Source organism: Euleptes europaea, chromosome 9 (genome assembly GCF_029931775.1).
Source record: "Euleptes europaea isolate rEulEur1 chromosome 9, rEulEur1.hap1, whole genome shotgun sequence".
NCBI classification, from domain to species: Eukaryota; Metazoa; Chordata; class Lepidosauria; order Squamata; family Sphaerodactylidae; genus Euleptes; species Euleptes europaea.
The window spans coordinates 21,816,056-21,834,876 of NC_079320.1; the positions used below are offsets into that span (position 1 = coordinate 21,816,056).

General features: G+C 44.1%; 1 protein-coding gene across 1 annotated transcript; it reads right to left on the minus strand.

Moving 5' to 3' along the window:
- Positions 1 to 408: 408 nt before the first annotated feature.
- LOC130482449 (alcohol dehydrogenase 1A-like) lies at positions 409 to 18,554 on the minus strand. The gene is made up of 9 exons (XM_056855162.1): positions 18,487 to 18,554; positions 17,284 to 17,385; positions 15,737 to 15,875; positions 11,109 to 11,196; positions 5,818 to 6,037; positions 5,025 to 5,288; positions 3,575 to 3,710; positions 1,754 to 1,892; positions 409 to 433 (listed from the first exon to the last, which is right to left on the minus strand). Exons 1-9 carry the CDS (start codon positions 18,502 to 18,504, stop codon positions 409 to 411), a joined length of 1,131 nt encoding a protein of 376 aa, XP_056711140.1. The 5' UTR covers positions 18,505 to 18,554.
- Between the last annotated feature and the right edge of the window lie 267 nt (positions 18,555 to 18,821).

Sequence of the window (18,821 nt, forward strand, 5' to 3'; positions counted from 1 at the left end):
ATGATGTGCCCTATGACATTTCGATGTAAGTATACCATTTAAGCAAACTGACCCTACATAACAGCAAGCAATAATTCCTGGTGGTAACATAAGAAGTAGGTCTATTAAGAAGAAAGTGCCATTTTACTTAGTGTGTTGTAGCCATAGTACCTTAATTTTGCTAATCTAATTTAACACATTTTACATTAGAAAAGCTTCATCTTGATTGAAACTTCCTGATAAAATCCTGAAGTTAAATCCTTCCTGATAAAATCCTGCAACTAAGCCACCCTGGCATTCAGAATCCATTTGACTCACTAAACAAACATTAGTGCTAGAACACAAGAAACCAAAACCCCAGCACATATGGTTCAGTAGAAATGGTGTGGAGAAGAAGCGTTGTCTGTTGTCATTCTGGTCTTCAACTTCTTAAAATGTCAAGACAGTGCGGATGCTGAAACAGAGTAACAGATGCATGAATTTGGCAAGACATATTTCTCATTCTAAGAGGGTTGCTAGCATTTCACTGTGCCCCATCCTTAGCTAATTTGTTCCTGGGTGGTAGGGGCAGGGAACATTATGAATTCATATAGCTATACATCTCCTGGTCCCATGATCATGACGCCCATGTGATCATCTTTGGTCTATATGGGACGACTTCTGGCCTTGTATGTGAACACCAGCATCATCACATGAGCGCTAGATAGGGGGTTGCTGAGATTCACGTGATGGCATAGAATCATACCACTTGTGTGCAGGTATCTGTTCCTGCACACAGTGGTCGGTTATGCATGGGTACTTTCACTCATGTTGACCCCTGGTCTGTCTCGGTTGTTCCTTGGAGTTATGAATGAGTTTTCCGTCCATTAGAGATGACCTCGCTGCCAGCCCTCACAAATTCTGGGACTTCCCATTCCTCTATTAACACAATTCTTCCATCTCCCCTGAGCTCAACCCAGGGGAAATCCCATGCATAAGGCAAATCGCGGGGCACACAAGTTTGATTTCTCTCACATAAAGAACTACAGTCAATTACAAAGCAGCATGTCAAGAGGTGGGGATTCAAATGTTTCCTGGGAGTTCCTTCTGGTCAGAAGAAAGGTATTTAGAAATGGAGGCTTGGGTTTCTCTCCCCACCCCCGCCATTCCTTTTAGGGAGCTCAATTTTGGTTTTTAAAATGCTTTTTTGACTTGGCACTTGGATTTCTGCAGTGGGGGGGGCTTCTCTCTCAATGAAAGAACTACAACCAATTACAAAGCAGCATTTCAAGAGGTGGGGACTCTTGTTTTGAGCTTGGAGACTGCTGGTGCATAGCTTTGCAAGAAGAAAGTGTGGGTCCAGCGAGCAACAAACCTCTGGTAAAACTCCCATGCATAAGCAACCAGTGTCTCTGGCTGTTACCCCACTTGTATTCCCAGCGATGTATTAAGAGTTTGAAAATGTTATAAAAAATACTGTTCACACTTTCTGTGTATTCCCACAGATGTATTAAGAGTTTGAAAACATTATAAAAAATACTGTTCACACTTTGTTTGGCCCCTTTAGCTGTGAAGACGTTTTCCAACCATTTATAAGCCGTGGTATCCAAAAACCATTTTAAAGTGATGTTTTTTATAACATTTTCAAACTCTTAATACATCGCTGGGAATACAAAGTGTGGTAACCCCCTTAGTTTTGCCTGACTGCAACCTTACTGGTAACCCTACAAACTTTGTCAAACAGGAAACTTGGAATCATTAGGAAGTTTGGCAAACAAAAGAAAATGAGCGTCACCTCTTTCCAGACCGGAGCAGTTCAAACCCTTCGTTGATTTTCTCGAATGGTAAAGTCTGCGTAATTAATGGATTCAGAACAAACTTCTTCCCCATGAAATCAGAAACCAACTTAGGGAAAGAGTCTTTGCACTTCCAGCCTGAAAACCAGCAAACAAAGAGAGATTCATCAGAATATATTAGTGAAACAAGAACAATCTGAAATGTAGGGAGGAGTTTGATTTTCCTGAAGATTTAAATTAGACTATTCTAAGCCACTTTGGATTTCAAGTCAAGTCCACACGGTTACTGTTTTCCTCAGGACATGACCTTGGAACAGTTAGTGCAACCCATACTGTATCTCGTTAGGGATCTGAGTTTGTGCTTATCATATTCAGAGATGGCTTCACAAATGCATTCTCCTCTTCCTTTCTCACCATTTTGATGTGAATTCATCCCATCCTTTATCTTATTTGCTTTAATGGTTTACCATTACACCTCCATCCATGCCTACCAAATGTAATGCTATAGTTTCCATCATTACCAGAATGTGATGCTAAAGTCTGAAACCCACTTTCAAACCCTAGATCAGTGGTTCCCAAAGTGGGCCGTACCACCCCCTGGGGGGCGGTAGGATTACCTGGGGGGGCACTAAGAAGCAAGGGGGCAGCAGGGGGCGCTAGAGGTGGGCCCCTTCAACTGTATTGTTGGATAGGGTAGGGAGGGCTGGGGTTGAGTTTGTGGAACCAAGGGGGCGGTGGCCCGAAACGTTTGGGAACCACTGCCCTAGTTGATAGGGGACCTTGATTAGTGTTTACATGGTCAGCACCAATGCAGATGTAACAGCAAGCCATGGTTCAGAGAAGTCAGGGAGAATTTGAAATAGAGAATGAAGGGGGAGAGAAAGTATTCATTCCCAAGGCTGGCTTCTTCTACACAGAACATTTATCCATAAAACAGTCAATGCGGTGAGGTCCTTATATAGATCTCTTCTGTAGCCAGGTTTGGAATACTGTGTAAAGTTCTGGTCACTATATATCAAAAAGAATATTGCATTGATGGAAAAGGTGTGTCTTCTCTATGAGGAAAAGGTGTGTCTTCTCTATGAGGAAAGACATTTTAATTTAAAGAAAACCAATAGGAAATACAATAGAGGTTTAGAAAATGATGCATGAGGTAGAGAAAATTAAGAGGGATATTTCCCCCCTGCATTCCTAATACTGGGAGTCACAAGCACTCATTGAAGTGGATGGGGAGTCAATTCAAGACAGACAAAACAGCAGGGGGAAGACGCTGATCCTTGAACTAGCCCTGGATCTCCACACTTGACTGGGCGCTCCGCGGCTCAGGCAGAAAGGAAAGAATGTGGCTTGCATATTTGGGTTGCATTTTCAATCTCCAGATTTGAGTTTTAGGAAGATGATTCCGACTGAGGCAGAAGGAAAAGGGGCTTCGGATTACACTGGGCTCTATCACACCCTGCTTGCGCTGGCTTTGCTTGGTGCATCTGTTGTGCTTCAGTGAGCCAAGGGTTAAAAAGGAGGTGCTTCGGAGTGTGGCTTCCTAATTTCATGCACAGCTGCAGCATGCAGCCAGCGGCTCTGGAGCAGTCTCTTATCTAGGAAAGTGCGGATAGGGTAAAACGTTCCCTGGAAAACAGCGGCGAAAGAGGCAACATGCGGACAGAAATTTTGACTGCACAGCCAGACCTCGCAGATAGACCACGAGGATAATATGCTGTCAGTGAATGGTGTGGAAACGGCCATAGAATTACTACAACTACCTATAATTTTATATTGCAGGCAATGAGTTATGGTGCTTTTTGTCAAGTTCATGACTGTACCTCCTAACACAGATCCTTTCCAGGTACGGCCAGTGAAAAGAAGCATTGGGTCAAAGCAGATCTTAGATGCTGAAGGAGGCACACCCATAATTACGCTGGTTCCAAAGTTCTCATGGCAGGAAGCCAAGGCAGCAATCTGAGATAAAGCAAGGATGTAACTTTGATTTAGTGACAATATTTACACACATTTCACTACGCTCCCAAAGCAATTTGCTCAGGGAACGTGGACAAGACTAAAATAGCTAAACTCTTCTGCTATCTTCCTAATACATGACATTCCTTGGATCTTGAAGGCCTACTGAGTAAATGGTATCCTAACAGTGCAATCCTAAGGAGAGTTACTCCAGTCTACGCTCATTAATTTCAATGGGCTTAGACTGGAGTAACTCTGTCTAGGTGTGACACTCCTCCAATTCCCCTGGTAACTCTTGCTGTGCCGCTGTGCTGTCCAGCCTTTTAACAAGGGTTTTCTGGGCCTCAGAATGGGCTAAGGAGGGGGTTGCACCACCTGGTTTTCTGTTGCCCCAGCTAGACCAGACTTCCTTGCCTCCAGCCTGTTAGCCATGCTTCCTCCCTGGCATGTTCATGGATCCATTATTTTAAAGCTCCTTTCTGTACCACCTTCCTCCCCTTGCTCCAATCACCATCCCTTTCCATCCCTCTGCCACTCCCGTCTCCCATCCCTGTGCCTTTCCGTCTCCTGTGATGTGCTCCCTCCAGTGGTTAGTTGCCTGTCAAGGTAAGTAGTCCAAGATGCCACACCCCTCCATTGCCCCCATCCTCCTGACAGCCAGGCCCAGATGCTTTCCTTCCCAGCTGCCAGCTGGTGGTTCCCCTTTCCCCAAGCCTCGCTCAGCCTTTGTGAGTCTGTGCACCTGCTCTTCTCTATCCTCAAGATGGGTAGAGGCCAGGCACAGGCTAAGGTTGCCAGCTCCGGGTTGGGAAATACCTGGAGATTTTGGGGGTGTAGCCTAAGGAGGAAGGGGTTTAGGGAGGGGAGGGACTTCAATGGGGTATAGTGCCATAGAGTCCACCGTCCAAAGCAGCCTTTTTCTCCAGGTGGACGGATCTCTGTTGCCTGGAGATCAGTTGTAATAGCAGGAGATCTCCAGTCATTATCTGGAATTTGGCAACCCTAGCACAGGCCGATGATGTCACAGGGCTCATCGATGGGCGGGCCCATTGACTCTAGACACTAGGATTGCACATTTTCTTTGCCATGGTTGTTGTGAAAGCTCTTGAAACATGTTACCAAGCTCTAGGGCTGGTTAATACAAGGTAATATTTTAATGGTAGAAATGAATGGCTATCTAATAATTGCCCCCGTATGGGAATAGAACAAATGGAGTAAAGCTGTTCGTGATGAAAAATCTCAGCATTGAACGTTTGTCAGATCACATTCACTATCCAAAACTGATTGGTAAATATTACAGTTTCTGAAGTAACTTACCATGGTATCTGTGCGTCCAATCGCTTCAAATGAATAATCTACACCTTCACCATCAGTCATATCAAACAATACTTCATTGATGGGCTTCTTGTAATCCAGTGGGTTGACACATTCGGTGGCTCCCAGCTCTTTAGCTTTGGCAAATTTACTTTTGTTAATGTCAACTCCAATAATCCGGGAAGCTCCTGCAGCCTTGCATCCCATGACAGCCGAGAGACCAACCCCTCCTAAGCCAAAGACGGCACAGGTAGAGCCATGTTCCACCTAGAAAACCATGATATCATGTTAGGTTGTATGGTTTGGTGCTGCCAGTATGGTTTTTAAAGCTCCTTTTCAATATATGTGGTTAAAAAAAAGGTAGAGCCAGTGTGCATTTATAAAATTTATTTATAAAATTATGGTATGGAGAAAGTGGATAGAGAACTTTTTCTTTTCTCATAATACTAAAAGTTGGGATCTCACAAGACAATTGATTCAGGATAAAAAAGAATGAATTAACTTCTTCACAGAATTCATTTATGGAATTCACTGGCATAAGATGTAGTGGCTTAGATGAGTGGTCTTCTTCAGCCTTTCTAGACCTCAGATGCTAAGCTGCAAGCACACAACAAGAATCCACCTGACAGCACAGTGACATGTCACAGCAAGAGAGGAAGTCAGAGTAATGAACTCAATGGTATCAAGGCCAAGACCATGGGCAGAAGACCAAAGCAGTGGGGGAAAGAGACACAGATAGTCAGAACGGGAGCTAAGCCATGTGGGATATTCTTGAAACACATGCTCTAGAACTCACCTGGGCTGTTTGAAGAGCTGCTCCATAACCAGTGGAAAATCCACAGCCAATCAGACACACTTTCTCCAGAGGGGCAGCAGCATCAATTTTGACCACTGCATTCTCATGCACCACTGTGTATTCCGTGAAGGTACTGGTACTAACGAAATGGTGAAGGGCCTTTCCTTTGCAGGTAAACCTGCTGGTGCCATCGGGCATTAATCCACGAACACGAGTAATGCTTTGTGGGAGTAAAGGCGGACAGAGATGGAAAGAATTAGATATTTAAAAACAAGAAGTTGCTGGGGGCCACTGCAGTGTAATAGAGTGCAGGACTTGAACGAGAAAGATTTGAGTTCACATCTCTACTCTGCCATGGAGCTCATTGGGCAGCCATGAGAAAGTCACTGTCTCTTATTATCTTGGGAGAAGAGGTCAGTGGAAGAATGTAGGCTGTACATGCAGAAAGCCTCAGGTTCCTGGCCTGCCATTTATAGTCAAAGGATCACAGACTGCAGGTATTAGTGTTGTGCCTAGAAAACGTTATCCCAGGTAGATCTGATCAAGGATAACGCACTGGAGATCAGGAATTAATTTTTACAGCTTATGCTATTTAATGGTACCAGTTTAAACATCCAAGCTGGGATCAAGTCTCTCCAGTCGAAAGCAGGAGAGAGAATCACATTGTCATTTAGCATTGCTCAACCTTTATACACTTCTACCAAATAAGGATACATTTCTATTTTTCCCATGGCATCATTCTTGGCTACTGAAATCAACAACTCAGCAACTTTGGCAGTGAGCGATTCTCTAATTGCGCATGCGTTAGGTCCAAACAGAGAGTCCTTTGCAGGGAACATCAGGGTCCTTTAACTAGATAACAAGCTAGATGCCGGCAACTGTTATTTGTTGCAGTTAGAAGAATGTTAGTGTATGTGGGTGCTTTTATGCAGACTAAGTGAATAGAAAGGAAGATGAAAAGAGAGGAAGGGGCGGTGGTTCTTGACACACATTTATCTACATGGGTGTCATGTCTAAAAGGAGGATTCCTGCACCTGTTTATGTACACAGGGGCAGTTTATAGTGCCACAGGTAAAAGACCTTTATTCGGGGCACTTCATTAGGAAAGAACTGTGCCAGAGATCCTGGAGCACCACTGCTATGCACAACAGAGAGTGCCCAGTTGCATGGGTAGGCCCCCATTTTCTCCCCAATCCTGTATCTGCACCAGAAACTAGAAAGTCTGGGGGTGCACACACACACAAAAGCACTTCTATGAAATATTTTCTTTTTTAGAATGAGTAAAATGGTTCTTAAGGCAAGGTTTTTCACACTCATGAACACATGAAGTTGCCTTATACTGAATCAGACCTTTGGTCCATCAAAGTCAGTATTATCTACTCAAGACTGGCAGCAGCTCTCCAGGGTCTCAGGCAGAGGTCTTTCACATCACCTACTTGCCTAGTCCCTTTAACTGGAGATGCCGAGGGATTGAACCTGGGATCTTCTGCATGCCAAGCAAAGGCTCTACCACTGAGCCACAGCCCCTCCCTCAAAATTAAAGAGTTGGTTTTCATATGCCGCCTTTCTCTACCACTTAAGGGAGAATCAAACTGGCTTACAATCACCTTCCCTTCCCCTCCCCACAACAGACGCCCTGTGAAGTAGGTGGGGCTGAGAGAGTTTGGAGACGACTGTGACTAGCCCAAGGTCACCCAGCTGGCTTCATGTGCAGGAGTGGGGAAACCAATCTGGTTCACCAGATTAGCATCCGCCGTTCATGTGGAAGAGTGGGGAATCAAACCCAGTCCTCCAGATCAGAGTCCACCCCTCTTAACCACTACACTACGCTGGCTCTAAATGTACTCAAAATGTACACCATGAAAAAATGTGAGGACGACTTCAATTTTTGCCAGTGGAAAATTTTGGGGAGTACTAAAAAAAATACCTATGAAACTTTATATTTTTGAGTGAGAAAAATCATGTCTTACAAAGCATTCCACTCATTCCAAAGTCTAGAGTCCAGGCAAAACTTGCTATGAAACAAGACAAGCTCAAAGAAAATGACAATGGAACACCTCTGGTGGTCACGAACAGCTCACAACTCAAGCCAGTCCAATGAATTATTAACAACCTACAACCAATGCTGGATTGTGACATTTCCCTTGCTAAGGCACTGGGTGGCCGTCCCTTTCTTGCTTACAGACAGCCTACTTACCTAAAACAACTTCTCACCCGCAATGATAAACAATTTAACAGTAGCATGGACTCCAGTACCAAGGCCTGCAACAAACCAAGATGCCAAGTTTGCTCTCATATAGATCCTAGCAACGCCATCACTGGGCCCTGCAACGTCAGCTATACTATCTCAGGTTCATACTCCTGTTCCTCTTTAACGTGATTTATGCATTCACATGCCAGCAATGCCCTTCCACCTTCTACATTGGACAAACAGTCCAGTCCCTGCGACAAAGATTAAATGGACATAACTCTGACATCAGAAACCACAATGTTCAGAAACCAGTAGGGGAACATTTTAACCTTCCAGGACATTCAGTTGCTGATTTAAGGGTAGTAATTCTCTTATAAAGGGATTTCAAAGGGCAATTAGAAGGAGAGACTGCTGAATTACAACTTATGTTGTGCCTAGAACATTACCCCAGGTAGATCTGATCAAGGATAATGCACTGGAGATCAGGAATTACTTTTACAGCTATGCTATTTAATGGTATACCAATTAAACAGTACAAAGCTGGGATCAAGTTTCTCCAGCCGAAACCAAAAGAAAGAATCACACTGCAGAAAGAATCACACTGCCGTTCAGCATTGATCAACCTTTATACACTTCTAACAATTGTCTTCAATAAAGATACATTTCTAATTTTCCCATGGTGTCATTCTTGGCTATTGAAATCAACAACTCAGCAACTTTGGAAGCGAGCGATTCTCTAATTGTGCATGCGTTAGGTCCAAACAGAGAGTCCCTTGCAGGGAACATCAGAGTCCCTTTAACTTGATAACAAACTAGCAAAGCAGAGGAAGCTGGCAGTGTTTGGGATGTTGCAGCCTGAGGAGTGTTAGTGTATGTGTGTGCTTTATGTAACTAAGTGAATAGAAAGGAAAAGAGAGGAGGGGGCAGTTCTTGACACGAGTTTATCTACATGGGTGTCACATCTAAAAGGAGGATTCCTGCACCTGTTTATGTACACAGGGGCAGTTTATAGTGCCACAGGTAAAAGACCTTTATTGGGGGCTCTTCATCCCTCCTTTTCATGTTAATTAACATTCCTGTCAATTCCAGGGTGATTCCGGGAGATTCCGGGAGATTCCCTAAATCTGCTTTATTTAAGAGTCCAAGAGGTGGACAAACTCAGGAGGGACAGTTTGAAGAAGTATAGTCTTAGCAGGAGCCCCAGTAGGGTTTTGGTGAGCCAGCAATGCAATTAAACGAGAAGTATTAATGGAAGAGCGAGTTGTGCTGCCAAGTGGAGTTCCCTGTAAAAAGAGGAACCAGCTGCTGGCCCCCCTTTTCTATTGCAGGGCGGGGGAGACAAACCCACGGTCTCAGGCGGGGGGCATGAGACCCTCCAAACAACTCCCAGTAAGGCAAACAATGTTAACATATAATAGACTGTAGGTACAGTCATTTGCTGAACATGAATTCATCTGGCGTCAGGAAAAAATAGCGTGCGCTGAAATCTGGAGCCAGGCTGTAAGAGATAAAAATATAAAAAGCACACACAGAGTTCCAGAGGCATATGAGTCCATGGTGATCTGGAAAAGATGGAGTGCACTAATGTCTGCAGAGTGTAGCTGATTAGGAGAAAGGCAATGTGCACAGCAAGAGTTCTAGAGCCACACAAAAGTTCTGTCCAAAGTCAAAAAGGTGGCTGAAATTAAAACCTGAAAATCTCACAAGTCAATGAACTCAGACCAGTGGGTGGGAACCAGGCACTGTCAGGTGGTGGAACAGGTTTAATCTGAGAGTAATGCCCCCTCTCCTGGGCCTTTTGGTAAACAGATGAGAGAACCTAGGCCAGTTTGTGCATGTAAAGAGCAAGATTTTCCCCCTGTTGACATAGAGGGGCTTCCCCCCCTATTTTTTTTTTTTTACACACACGTCTAAAAGGAGGGTTCCTGCACCTGTTTATGTACACAGGGGCAATTTATAGTGCCACAGGTAAAAGACCTTTATTGGGGGCACTTCACTAATAATGAAGCTCAAGACTATTGATCTTTCACCCCACTGTCTCCATACCTTTCAGAGACTACGAGGGTGAGCTCGAAGCCATTAATATGTCAAGTAGATGTTTACTGCAGGCTATGGTTGAGGGTATAGAAAACCTAACATATAAATGCACAGACACAGAAAACGGGTTAGATTTATTTGCAATTCAGGCCCCTCTCCTCTGGATTTACTGCCATGTCCTCCATCTCATGAAATTATTGTACTTGCGAAACTAGATTAGAGGGAGACCACAGATCTGCCAAAATCATTTACATGCATGTAAATTTCAGGTCTATACAGCCCCAGTTTGGACAACAGCAATGTGGGCCAAGGCTAGAGTTTCCAACCTCGAGGTAATAGCTGGAGATCTCCTGCTATTACAACTGATCTCCTGCTGATAGAGATCAGTTCCCCTGAAGAAAAGGGGCATTTTGGCAATTGGACTCTGTGGCATTGAAGTTAGGGTTGCCAGCTTCCAGGTAGTAGCTGGAGATCTCCTGCTATTACAACTGCAGCCGATAGAGATCAGTTCCCCTGGAGAAGATGGCCACTTTGGCAATTGGACTCCATGGCATTGAAGTCCCTCCTCTCCCCAAACCCTGCCCTCCTCAGGCTCCACTCCCAAAATCTCCCGCTGGTGGCAAAGGGCGACCTGGCAACCCTAATTGAAGTCGCTCCCCCCTCCAAACCCCGTCCTCCTCAGGCTCCGCCCAAAAAACCTCCCACCAGTAGCGAAGAGGGACCTGGCAACCCTAGCCAAGGCAAAAGAGGTTTAATTTCCTGAGTGGTTTGTCCTGTCAAAATTGTCCTTCCCAGGCTGCTGTTAGCTATTGTCAGGTACCTCTTTATTTTCATTTGAGGCTAATAACAGCATGAGGGGGGTGTTAGATTTCACTGGCCAAACCACATAAGGGAGAAAGAATTAAACTTCCTCTTGCCCCTCGATATGGGTCTAATCACAGTCTGGCTCCTACTACTGTATTTAAAACTTTGGGTGTTTCCAATCATGGAAGTTCCAGTTTCTCATCTATTTTGACTCTTAAATACTGAGCTCGTTAATTAAAAAAAAAAAAAAGACACTCACTCATTTTGAGTACAAAGGTTGCCTCTGGAATTTTGGCAGGGGCTGCAGTTTCCACATTGTGGGACGGCAAGAGGGATAACATGGTCTCCTGGGAATAAAAAGAAATGTGATATATCATTATAATTTTTATAATAACACACACATGTATGGGACTAGGATTGCCAGGTGCCTCTTTGCCATTGGCAGGAGGTTTTGGGGGTGGAGCCTGAGGAGGGCAGGGTTTGGGGAGGGGAGGGACTTCAATGCCATAGAGTCCAATTGCCAAAGTGGCCATTTTCTCCAGGGGAACTGATCTCTATCAGCTGAAGATCAGTTGTCATAGCAGGAGTCTACAATTTAAAAAAGATATAGACAAGCTGGAACGTCTCCAGAGAAGGGCAACAAAGATGGTGAGGGTCTGGAGACCAAGTCCTATGAGGAAAGGTTGAAGGAACTGGGTATGTTTAGCCTGAAGAGGAGAAGACTGAGAGGGGATATGATAACCATCTTCAAGTACTTGAAGGGCTGTCATATGGAGGATGGTGCCGACTTGTTTTCTGTTGCCCCAGAAGGTCAGACCAGAACCAACGGGTTGAAATTAAATCAAAAGAGTTTCCATCTAGACATTAGGAAGAATTTTCTAACAGTTAGAGCAGTTCCTCAGTGGAACAGGCTTCCTCGGGAGGTGATAAGCTCTCCTTCCCTGGAGGCTTTTAAGAAGAGGTTAGATGGCCATCTGTCAGCAGTGCTGATTCTGTGACCTCAGGCAGATGATGAGAGGGAGGGCATCTTGGCCATCTTCTGGTCACTAGGTGTGGGGGGGAGGTAGTTGTCAATTTCCTGCATTGTGCAGGGGGTTGGACTTGATGGCCCTGGTGGTCTCTTCCAACTCTATGATTCTATGAGATCTCCAGCTAATAACTGGAGGTTGGCAACCCTACATGGGACACAAACACACATTTACTGAAAAGCTACAAAACAATACTGCGTTTGGTTTGGCTTTCAAGACTTAGCAGGATACAGCCAATCACAAAACTGTGTCAGTTACTTTTTACCAGAACAAATGTTAACGTAAAATTCGTCAGGCTTTGTTCTGTCCTGGCCAGCAGCATAGGCCTCAGGTAGAAGGAAGGGCTGGGTTTTTTTTTAATCACTCATATTTTTTCCTTGTGAGTGGTTTCCCTTCTGCTTGTGGTGAAATTGTAGTTTCCTCTTCACACAGTGCACAGAGGTTGTGCTGGGGTGGACCCCCCCAGGCCCAGCTTGCATTGGCCTTTCAACGTTTACATGCAACTCCCAATGCTCTGCATGCTTCCTTCCCCACCCTTGAATCAACACAAGGTTCTCGGCTCTTCCATCCGTGGAAGCTTGTTAGGGTTGCCAACCTCCAGGTGGTGGCTGGAGATCTCCTGCTATTACAACTGATCTCCAGGCAACAGAGATCAGTTCCCCTGGAGAAAATGGCCGCTTTAGCAATTGGACTCAGTGGCATTGAAGTCCCTCCCCTCTCCAAACCCCGCTCTTCTCAGGATGCACCACCAGAATCTCCAGGTATTTCCCAACCCGGAGCTGGCAACCCTAAAGCTCATCCCTGCTGCCCAGAAAACCAGACTGACATTCCTCCCCACCACTGCACCACCGCTGAAATTCCTCTTTTACTGTACCATTTAATCATTGATATAGGATACTAGTTACAAGTGTGTACTCTTGATGGCTATGGCTATGTAGTTCCATCACCACGAGGGCTCCACCAACACACTGTTGTGCTTTAGAAGTCATTTGCAAGGGGATTTGCTTGCCCATCCAGAATAATCCATTTGCAGATTGCTATAGCACCAAAAATAGTGCATTGGATTCGCCACTTTGGGGATCATTCGTTGAGTGGAAAGGGGACACAAAAATGTTGTAAATAAATAAATAATCTGTGGATGCAGCTCTGGCTGATGGTGAAGAATAATGAGAACTTATTTATTTATTGCACTTTTACCCCGCCCTCCCCAGCCCGAAGGCTGGGCTCAGGGCGGCTACACAATGTGTGTTTGTTCAGAAGTGCTAGAACTAAGTGCTAGTTAAGTATACTAAGGTTGCAATCCTTATAGCAATAAATTGGTGTTGGTCAAATCAGTATGTTATGCACTAGCAAATGCAATAACTCAGGACCTTGTAGGATGCACACCTCAAGATGGAAGTCATGCATTCAGCAACTGGAACAACTGAGACCAACTTTAAAGGGAAGTCCCATAGTTAGAGAGGGCCCTTTAAGAGTCCATTGCTTCACTGACAAGCTTATGAAACCCAATGAACCTCAATTAACTCCCTTCCTTTGGGGAATGAAGACGCAGATGAGTCAATTTAAAATGCAGTTTCTCTTGTTTCAGAACTTTCCAAATTATTTAGTTCAGATTGCTAGCTACTGGGCATAGCGATTTCCAAATTATCAAAAGTCGCTGTTTTTCCTTTAGAACTATGTTAAGGCTGTTTCAGAGCCCTTCACACATAAGGATAGAAGGCAGGCTTGTTCTAGCATCAGAGAGAAGTGCGTGGCCACCAAAGAACTAAATTAACTTTTTTTAAAGAAGGAAAGGTTTGTCACCATTTGGGTTATGGTGTCCTAAGGTGTAACTAGGCCTAAATATGGAGATTGTCATGTGTGAAGTATGTTTTGAAATGCTATTTAGTCATTACTGTCTCCTTTGGGAGGCCAATAAGAACATGTAAAACAACTCTGCCCTTTTCTTCGCAGGGTTGTATGAGCTCTGAAATATGAATGGTGTGCTGCCCCCAGGCAGAATTAGTAGCTTTCTAGTATTTGTAGGTTTGCAGTTCATGTTGTATTAACATGCTAGGAAATAGTACTTGCCCTTTTAGAAAAGTGCATGTTAGTTATTGTAGTTTTAGGAAACCCCAGGAGTCACATGGCTTTGTATTACTTTACTGATTGGTCAGGCATAAGGCTCCAACTTGCCCGGGGAAAAGTGCCTTTTTTATTGTTAATGGCTGTTACCGCACTAGATATTTCCCAGCGATGTATTAAGAGTTTGGAAATGTTATAAAAAATACTGTTCGCACTTTCTATGTATTCCCACCAATGTATTAAGAGTTTGAAACTGTTATAAAAAATACTGTTCACACTTTGTTTGGCCCCTTTAGCTGTGAAGACGTCTTCCAACCATTTTTTAGCCGTGGCATCCAAAAACCCTTTTAAAGCGATGTTTGTTTTTTATAACATTTCCAAACTCTTGATACATCGTTGGGAATACCTAGTGCGGTAACAGCCAATGAGACCAGAGGAAGAGAGAGATGCGTGAATTCATTATATTTTCACGGATAGCTGCAACTGGGCTCTCATCAAGAAAAGGACTGCAGATCTCTTCTATTCAGGTTGTGAGTAACCCTGAACTGTTTTGGATGTGCAAAATAAAGAATGATCGAAACCAAGTAGCTTCCAGTTGAAATTGAAATTGTTCAAGACTTTCTATTCCTTGGCTCCACCATCAACCAAAAGGGAGACTGCAGCCAAGAAATCAGAAGGAGATTAAGACTGGGAAGGGCAGCCATGAAGGAGCTAGAAAAGATTTTGAAGTGTAAGGATGTGTCACTGGCCACCAAGACTAGATTAATTCATGCCATCGTATTCCCTATTACTATGTATGGGTGTGAAAGCTGGATAGTGAAGAAAGCTGATAGGGAGAAAATAGATTCCTTTGAAATGTGGTGTTGGAGGAGAGTGTTGCGGATTCCGTGGACTGCCAAAAAAACAAATCAGTGGGTTATAGATCAAATCAAGCCTGAACTGACCCTAGAAGCTAAAATGACTAAACTGAGGCTGTCATATTTTGGTCACGTCATGAGACGACAAGAGTCACTGGAAAAGACAGTCATGCTAGGAAAAGTTGAGGGCAGCAGGAAAAGAGGAAGACCCAACAAGAGAGGATTGACTCAATAAAGGAAGCCACAGCCTTCAATTTGCAGGATCTGAGCAGGGCTGTCAAAGATAGGACATTTTGGAGGACTTTCATTCATAGGGTCGCCATGAGTCGGAAGCGACTTGACAGCACTTAACACACACACACACAGCTTCCAGTTGAACACTTATCTCGCAAAGGGTGTTAACCAACAGCTCCCTGGCCGGGAATAATGAAAATATAGAATCACATGTGCTTTCCCTTTCCCCATCGTGATTGAGAAGCTGGGAATAAATGGTGTGCCTTATAATCATGTATTTATTTACTTCATTTATACCCTACCTTTCTCCCTAGTAGAGACCCAAAGCACCTTATATCATTCTAGGGTTGCCAGGTTGCCCCTGGCCACCAGTGTGTGTGTGTGTGGGGGGGGGAGGTAGAGTTGCCAGTTCCTGGTTGGGGAACTCCTGGAGATTTGGAGGTGGAGCCTGGAGAGGACAGGGACTTCAGGGGGTTCAGTGCCATAGAGTCCACCCTCCAAAGCGTCCATTGCATCCAGGGGAACTGATCTCTGTAGTCTGGAGATCAGCTGTAATTCCAGGGGATCCCCAGGTCTCACCTGGAGGCTGGCATCCCTACATCATGCTCCTGTCCTCCATTTTAGCCTCGCAAGACTCCTGTGAGGTAGGTTAAAATGAGAGTGTGACGGGCAAAAGGTAACACAGCAATCATCTTTCCTTATACCTGGTTTCACGCAAGTTACTCCTTCTCCAACACTCTCCACAACTCCAGCTGCTTCGTGTCCCAAAATCATCGGAAGAGGCACAGCAAATGTACCGCTGAGCACGTGGTTATCTGTGCCACAGATTCCTGTGGCCAAAATCTATAGAGATTAAAAAATAATAATACTTCAAGATTGAAGGCGAAAACTTTGTCCTTTTTATTTTACCTATTTCATGTAACACAGCATGTGTGCTACCACTATGGCTTGGTTCATCCAGATTATCAAATCATGGTTTGGGACCATGGACATTAGCCCTAACTTTGTGAGCTCCCTTCTCTCTCCCATTTAGGATTGCCGACCTCTGGGTGGGGCCTGGAGATCTCCCAGAATTACAACTGATCTCCAGACTACATCATATCCCCACAGAACTTCCTCCTCGCTCTACAATCCACCCTCCACAGGCTCCACCCCCAAATATTCAAGAACATCCTAACACAGAATTGGTAACCCTACTTTCCCTGTTCCTCTTGCATGTTTAAAGTTAATTACAATGCAATCTGTTGCAAAGATGGGGGCAATTGTGCATAAGATTGCATTGCTAATGATTTCTGATTTATCTGGAAGGAGTTCATAAGAACAGAGATCAGTCTCATGAGGCCAAAGCACCAGGCATGAACACAACCATTATAAAGTCCATTACTTCTGGGGTCTTGTGGCATCCAGTGGCAGATCTGCATGAACAGACACCCTGCGAGGTAGGTGGGGCTGAGAGAACTCTAAGAGAGCCGTGACTAGCCCAAGGTCACCCAGCTGGCTTTATGTGTAGGAGTGGGGAAACCACCCTGGTTCCCCAGATTAGCACCTGCCGCTCACGTGGAGGAGTGGGAAATCAAACTTGGGCTAGATTCGAGTCCAGAACACCTTAGTGACCAACAAGATTTTTGGGATATAAGCTTTTGCGAGTCAAAGCTCCCTTCGTCAGATACCAGATCTGACAAAGGGAGCTCTGATTCTTGAAAGCTTATACCCTGAAAATCTTGTTGGTCACTAAGGGGCTACTGTGCTCAAATCCAGCAGTTAACAAGTGAATCTTCAGAGATGTTTGGCTTTTGAGGTACATATCTTTAGAGTACATGTAGGGGCTATGCCATATGCCTAAAGGTATGGACTATTGTGGAATATTTTCTAGCCCCCCCCCCAAACAAAAATATTCAGTAAGGCATTTAAGAAATTCAAGCACTATCCTACAATAGACTTACTGCTATAGTTTGTAAAACATATTATTAGACACTTTAGACTTGCTGAATTATGCTAAAACTGTTTTTCCTGTACAACTACATGGCCCTTTCTTCTTTTTGTTTGTAGATGCAATATTAAGGCCTATTATGCACCAGTTGTTTCCATGATGACTCCCCCCCCCCTCCCCGCAACTACTTCAGGGCTTTGTTTTCATTGTACATGTCTTTTCCGACCTTCAGAAGTCACCTCTCTCTCTCTGCGTTTTCCCCACGCTTTCTGGATGCTGTTTGTATAGCATTTGTATAGCATCAACATCATTTTCATTCACCTTAATACGGACTTCATGATCCTTTGGGGGAGCTACTTCAATTTGCTCAATGACCAGGGGTTTCTGAATTTCCCAAGCAACAGCTGCTTTGCATTTAATGACCTGGAAAAATAACAGAAATTGCCTTTGGTGTGCAAGTCTCACGGTGGCATGCTTAGAGGTCTTATTCATTAGCTAAGCTGGAATATCTGTTCCAATGTAAGCAAATTTTGTTTAACTAACATGTAGAAAAGCCCAGTTGGCAAATACATCTGTAACAGAAAAGTAACCTCTATTGTTGAATATATAGGTTGGAGTGTACCAAGTTTCCTTTCCTTCTCACCCAATTCTCCTCCTCATAGCAAATCCTGCCCCACATGTCCTTTTTCTGCATGGGTCACACAATTTCTGAGGCAGAATTGGATCCAGACAGCTTTTTTGCCCAATCTTGGCAAATTACACTGTTTATTACAGTCCCCATCCCACATGGCTTTTGTCCATGGAGGTCCCATGATCACCAGCATAGCCCTTTCGGTAGTGAAAGGGAACCCGTCCCTCTCTTTTTCACCAGTGGAAAAGTTGGGTGCATTCAACTTCTAGTCTTTTTGTGGTTCAAAGGGGGCTTTCTTCTGCCAACAGAAAAACTGGCAGGATCCAAATCTATGTTTACTTATGTTTTCTCTGGCAAGTTCGGACCCTGTTGAAATCTGTGGTTTTTCTAAAGCACTGGCATAAAGGTAGTTGAAATCAGTCTTTATTTTGGGAATTCAGAACCAAGGAAAATGCAACCACCCCATGAGGCTTATGTATAAGTGTCTTTATAAGGTCAGCAAGCACACAATGTGCTCCTGTGTACATTTCCCAATTATTGTGAGACCTCTTCTTCACAATAAGTGGCACTTCCTAGTAAAGGACTCACAACAACCTGTGCCTGGCCCTTGGAAACTTAATGGATTTTTAATCAGCATGTCACTTAGCGGTAATGTTACACTGTATATTTCCAGTTATGCAAACAGGCTTTCTTCTACTGGCTATTTGTTGATCTCTTGCTCTGAATTTTGACATAGTTTGGCTCTAATTATAAAATGCCCCTGAGTTCAATGCAATTTTAAAAAAAAATGTAATGGTTTTCTTGCTTTACGGCTCCTGGGTTTGACAAGTAATGCACTATTCGTTTTATCCTATGAACACCAGTGAAGAACCAGTTTGAAATTGTTTACTTACTTTGCCTGCTGTGCTCATGGTGCTTCTGATTCTTGACTGCTCTTTCTTGCTTCAGGAATTCAGGAGCCCTTTAGTGGGTCTTGCACAGATTGCTGACCAGTTCCCTGCAGGCTGCAATTGCATGAACTTGGCTTGGGGCCTTATAAGTAAACTCAGTGGCTCCTCAGTCCCACCCCTAAACCCAGAAATCAAAAGTACTAAACCCCTCCTCTACTGGATATCAAATCCATGTTGCAGTTTAACAGCATTAAAGGAGTAAAATTATTGTACAGATCCTGGCATCTTGTCAATTCTCCTTGTTACCATGGCCCCTGTGGCTCATGACATTTGTCCAA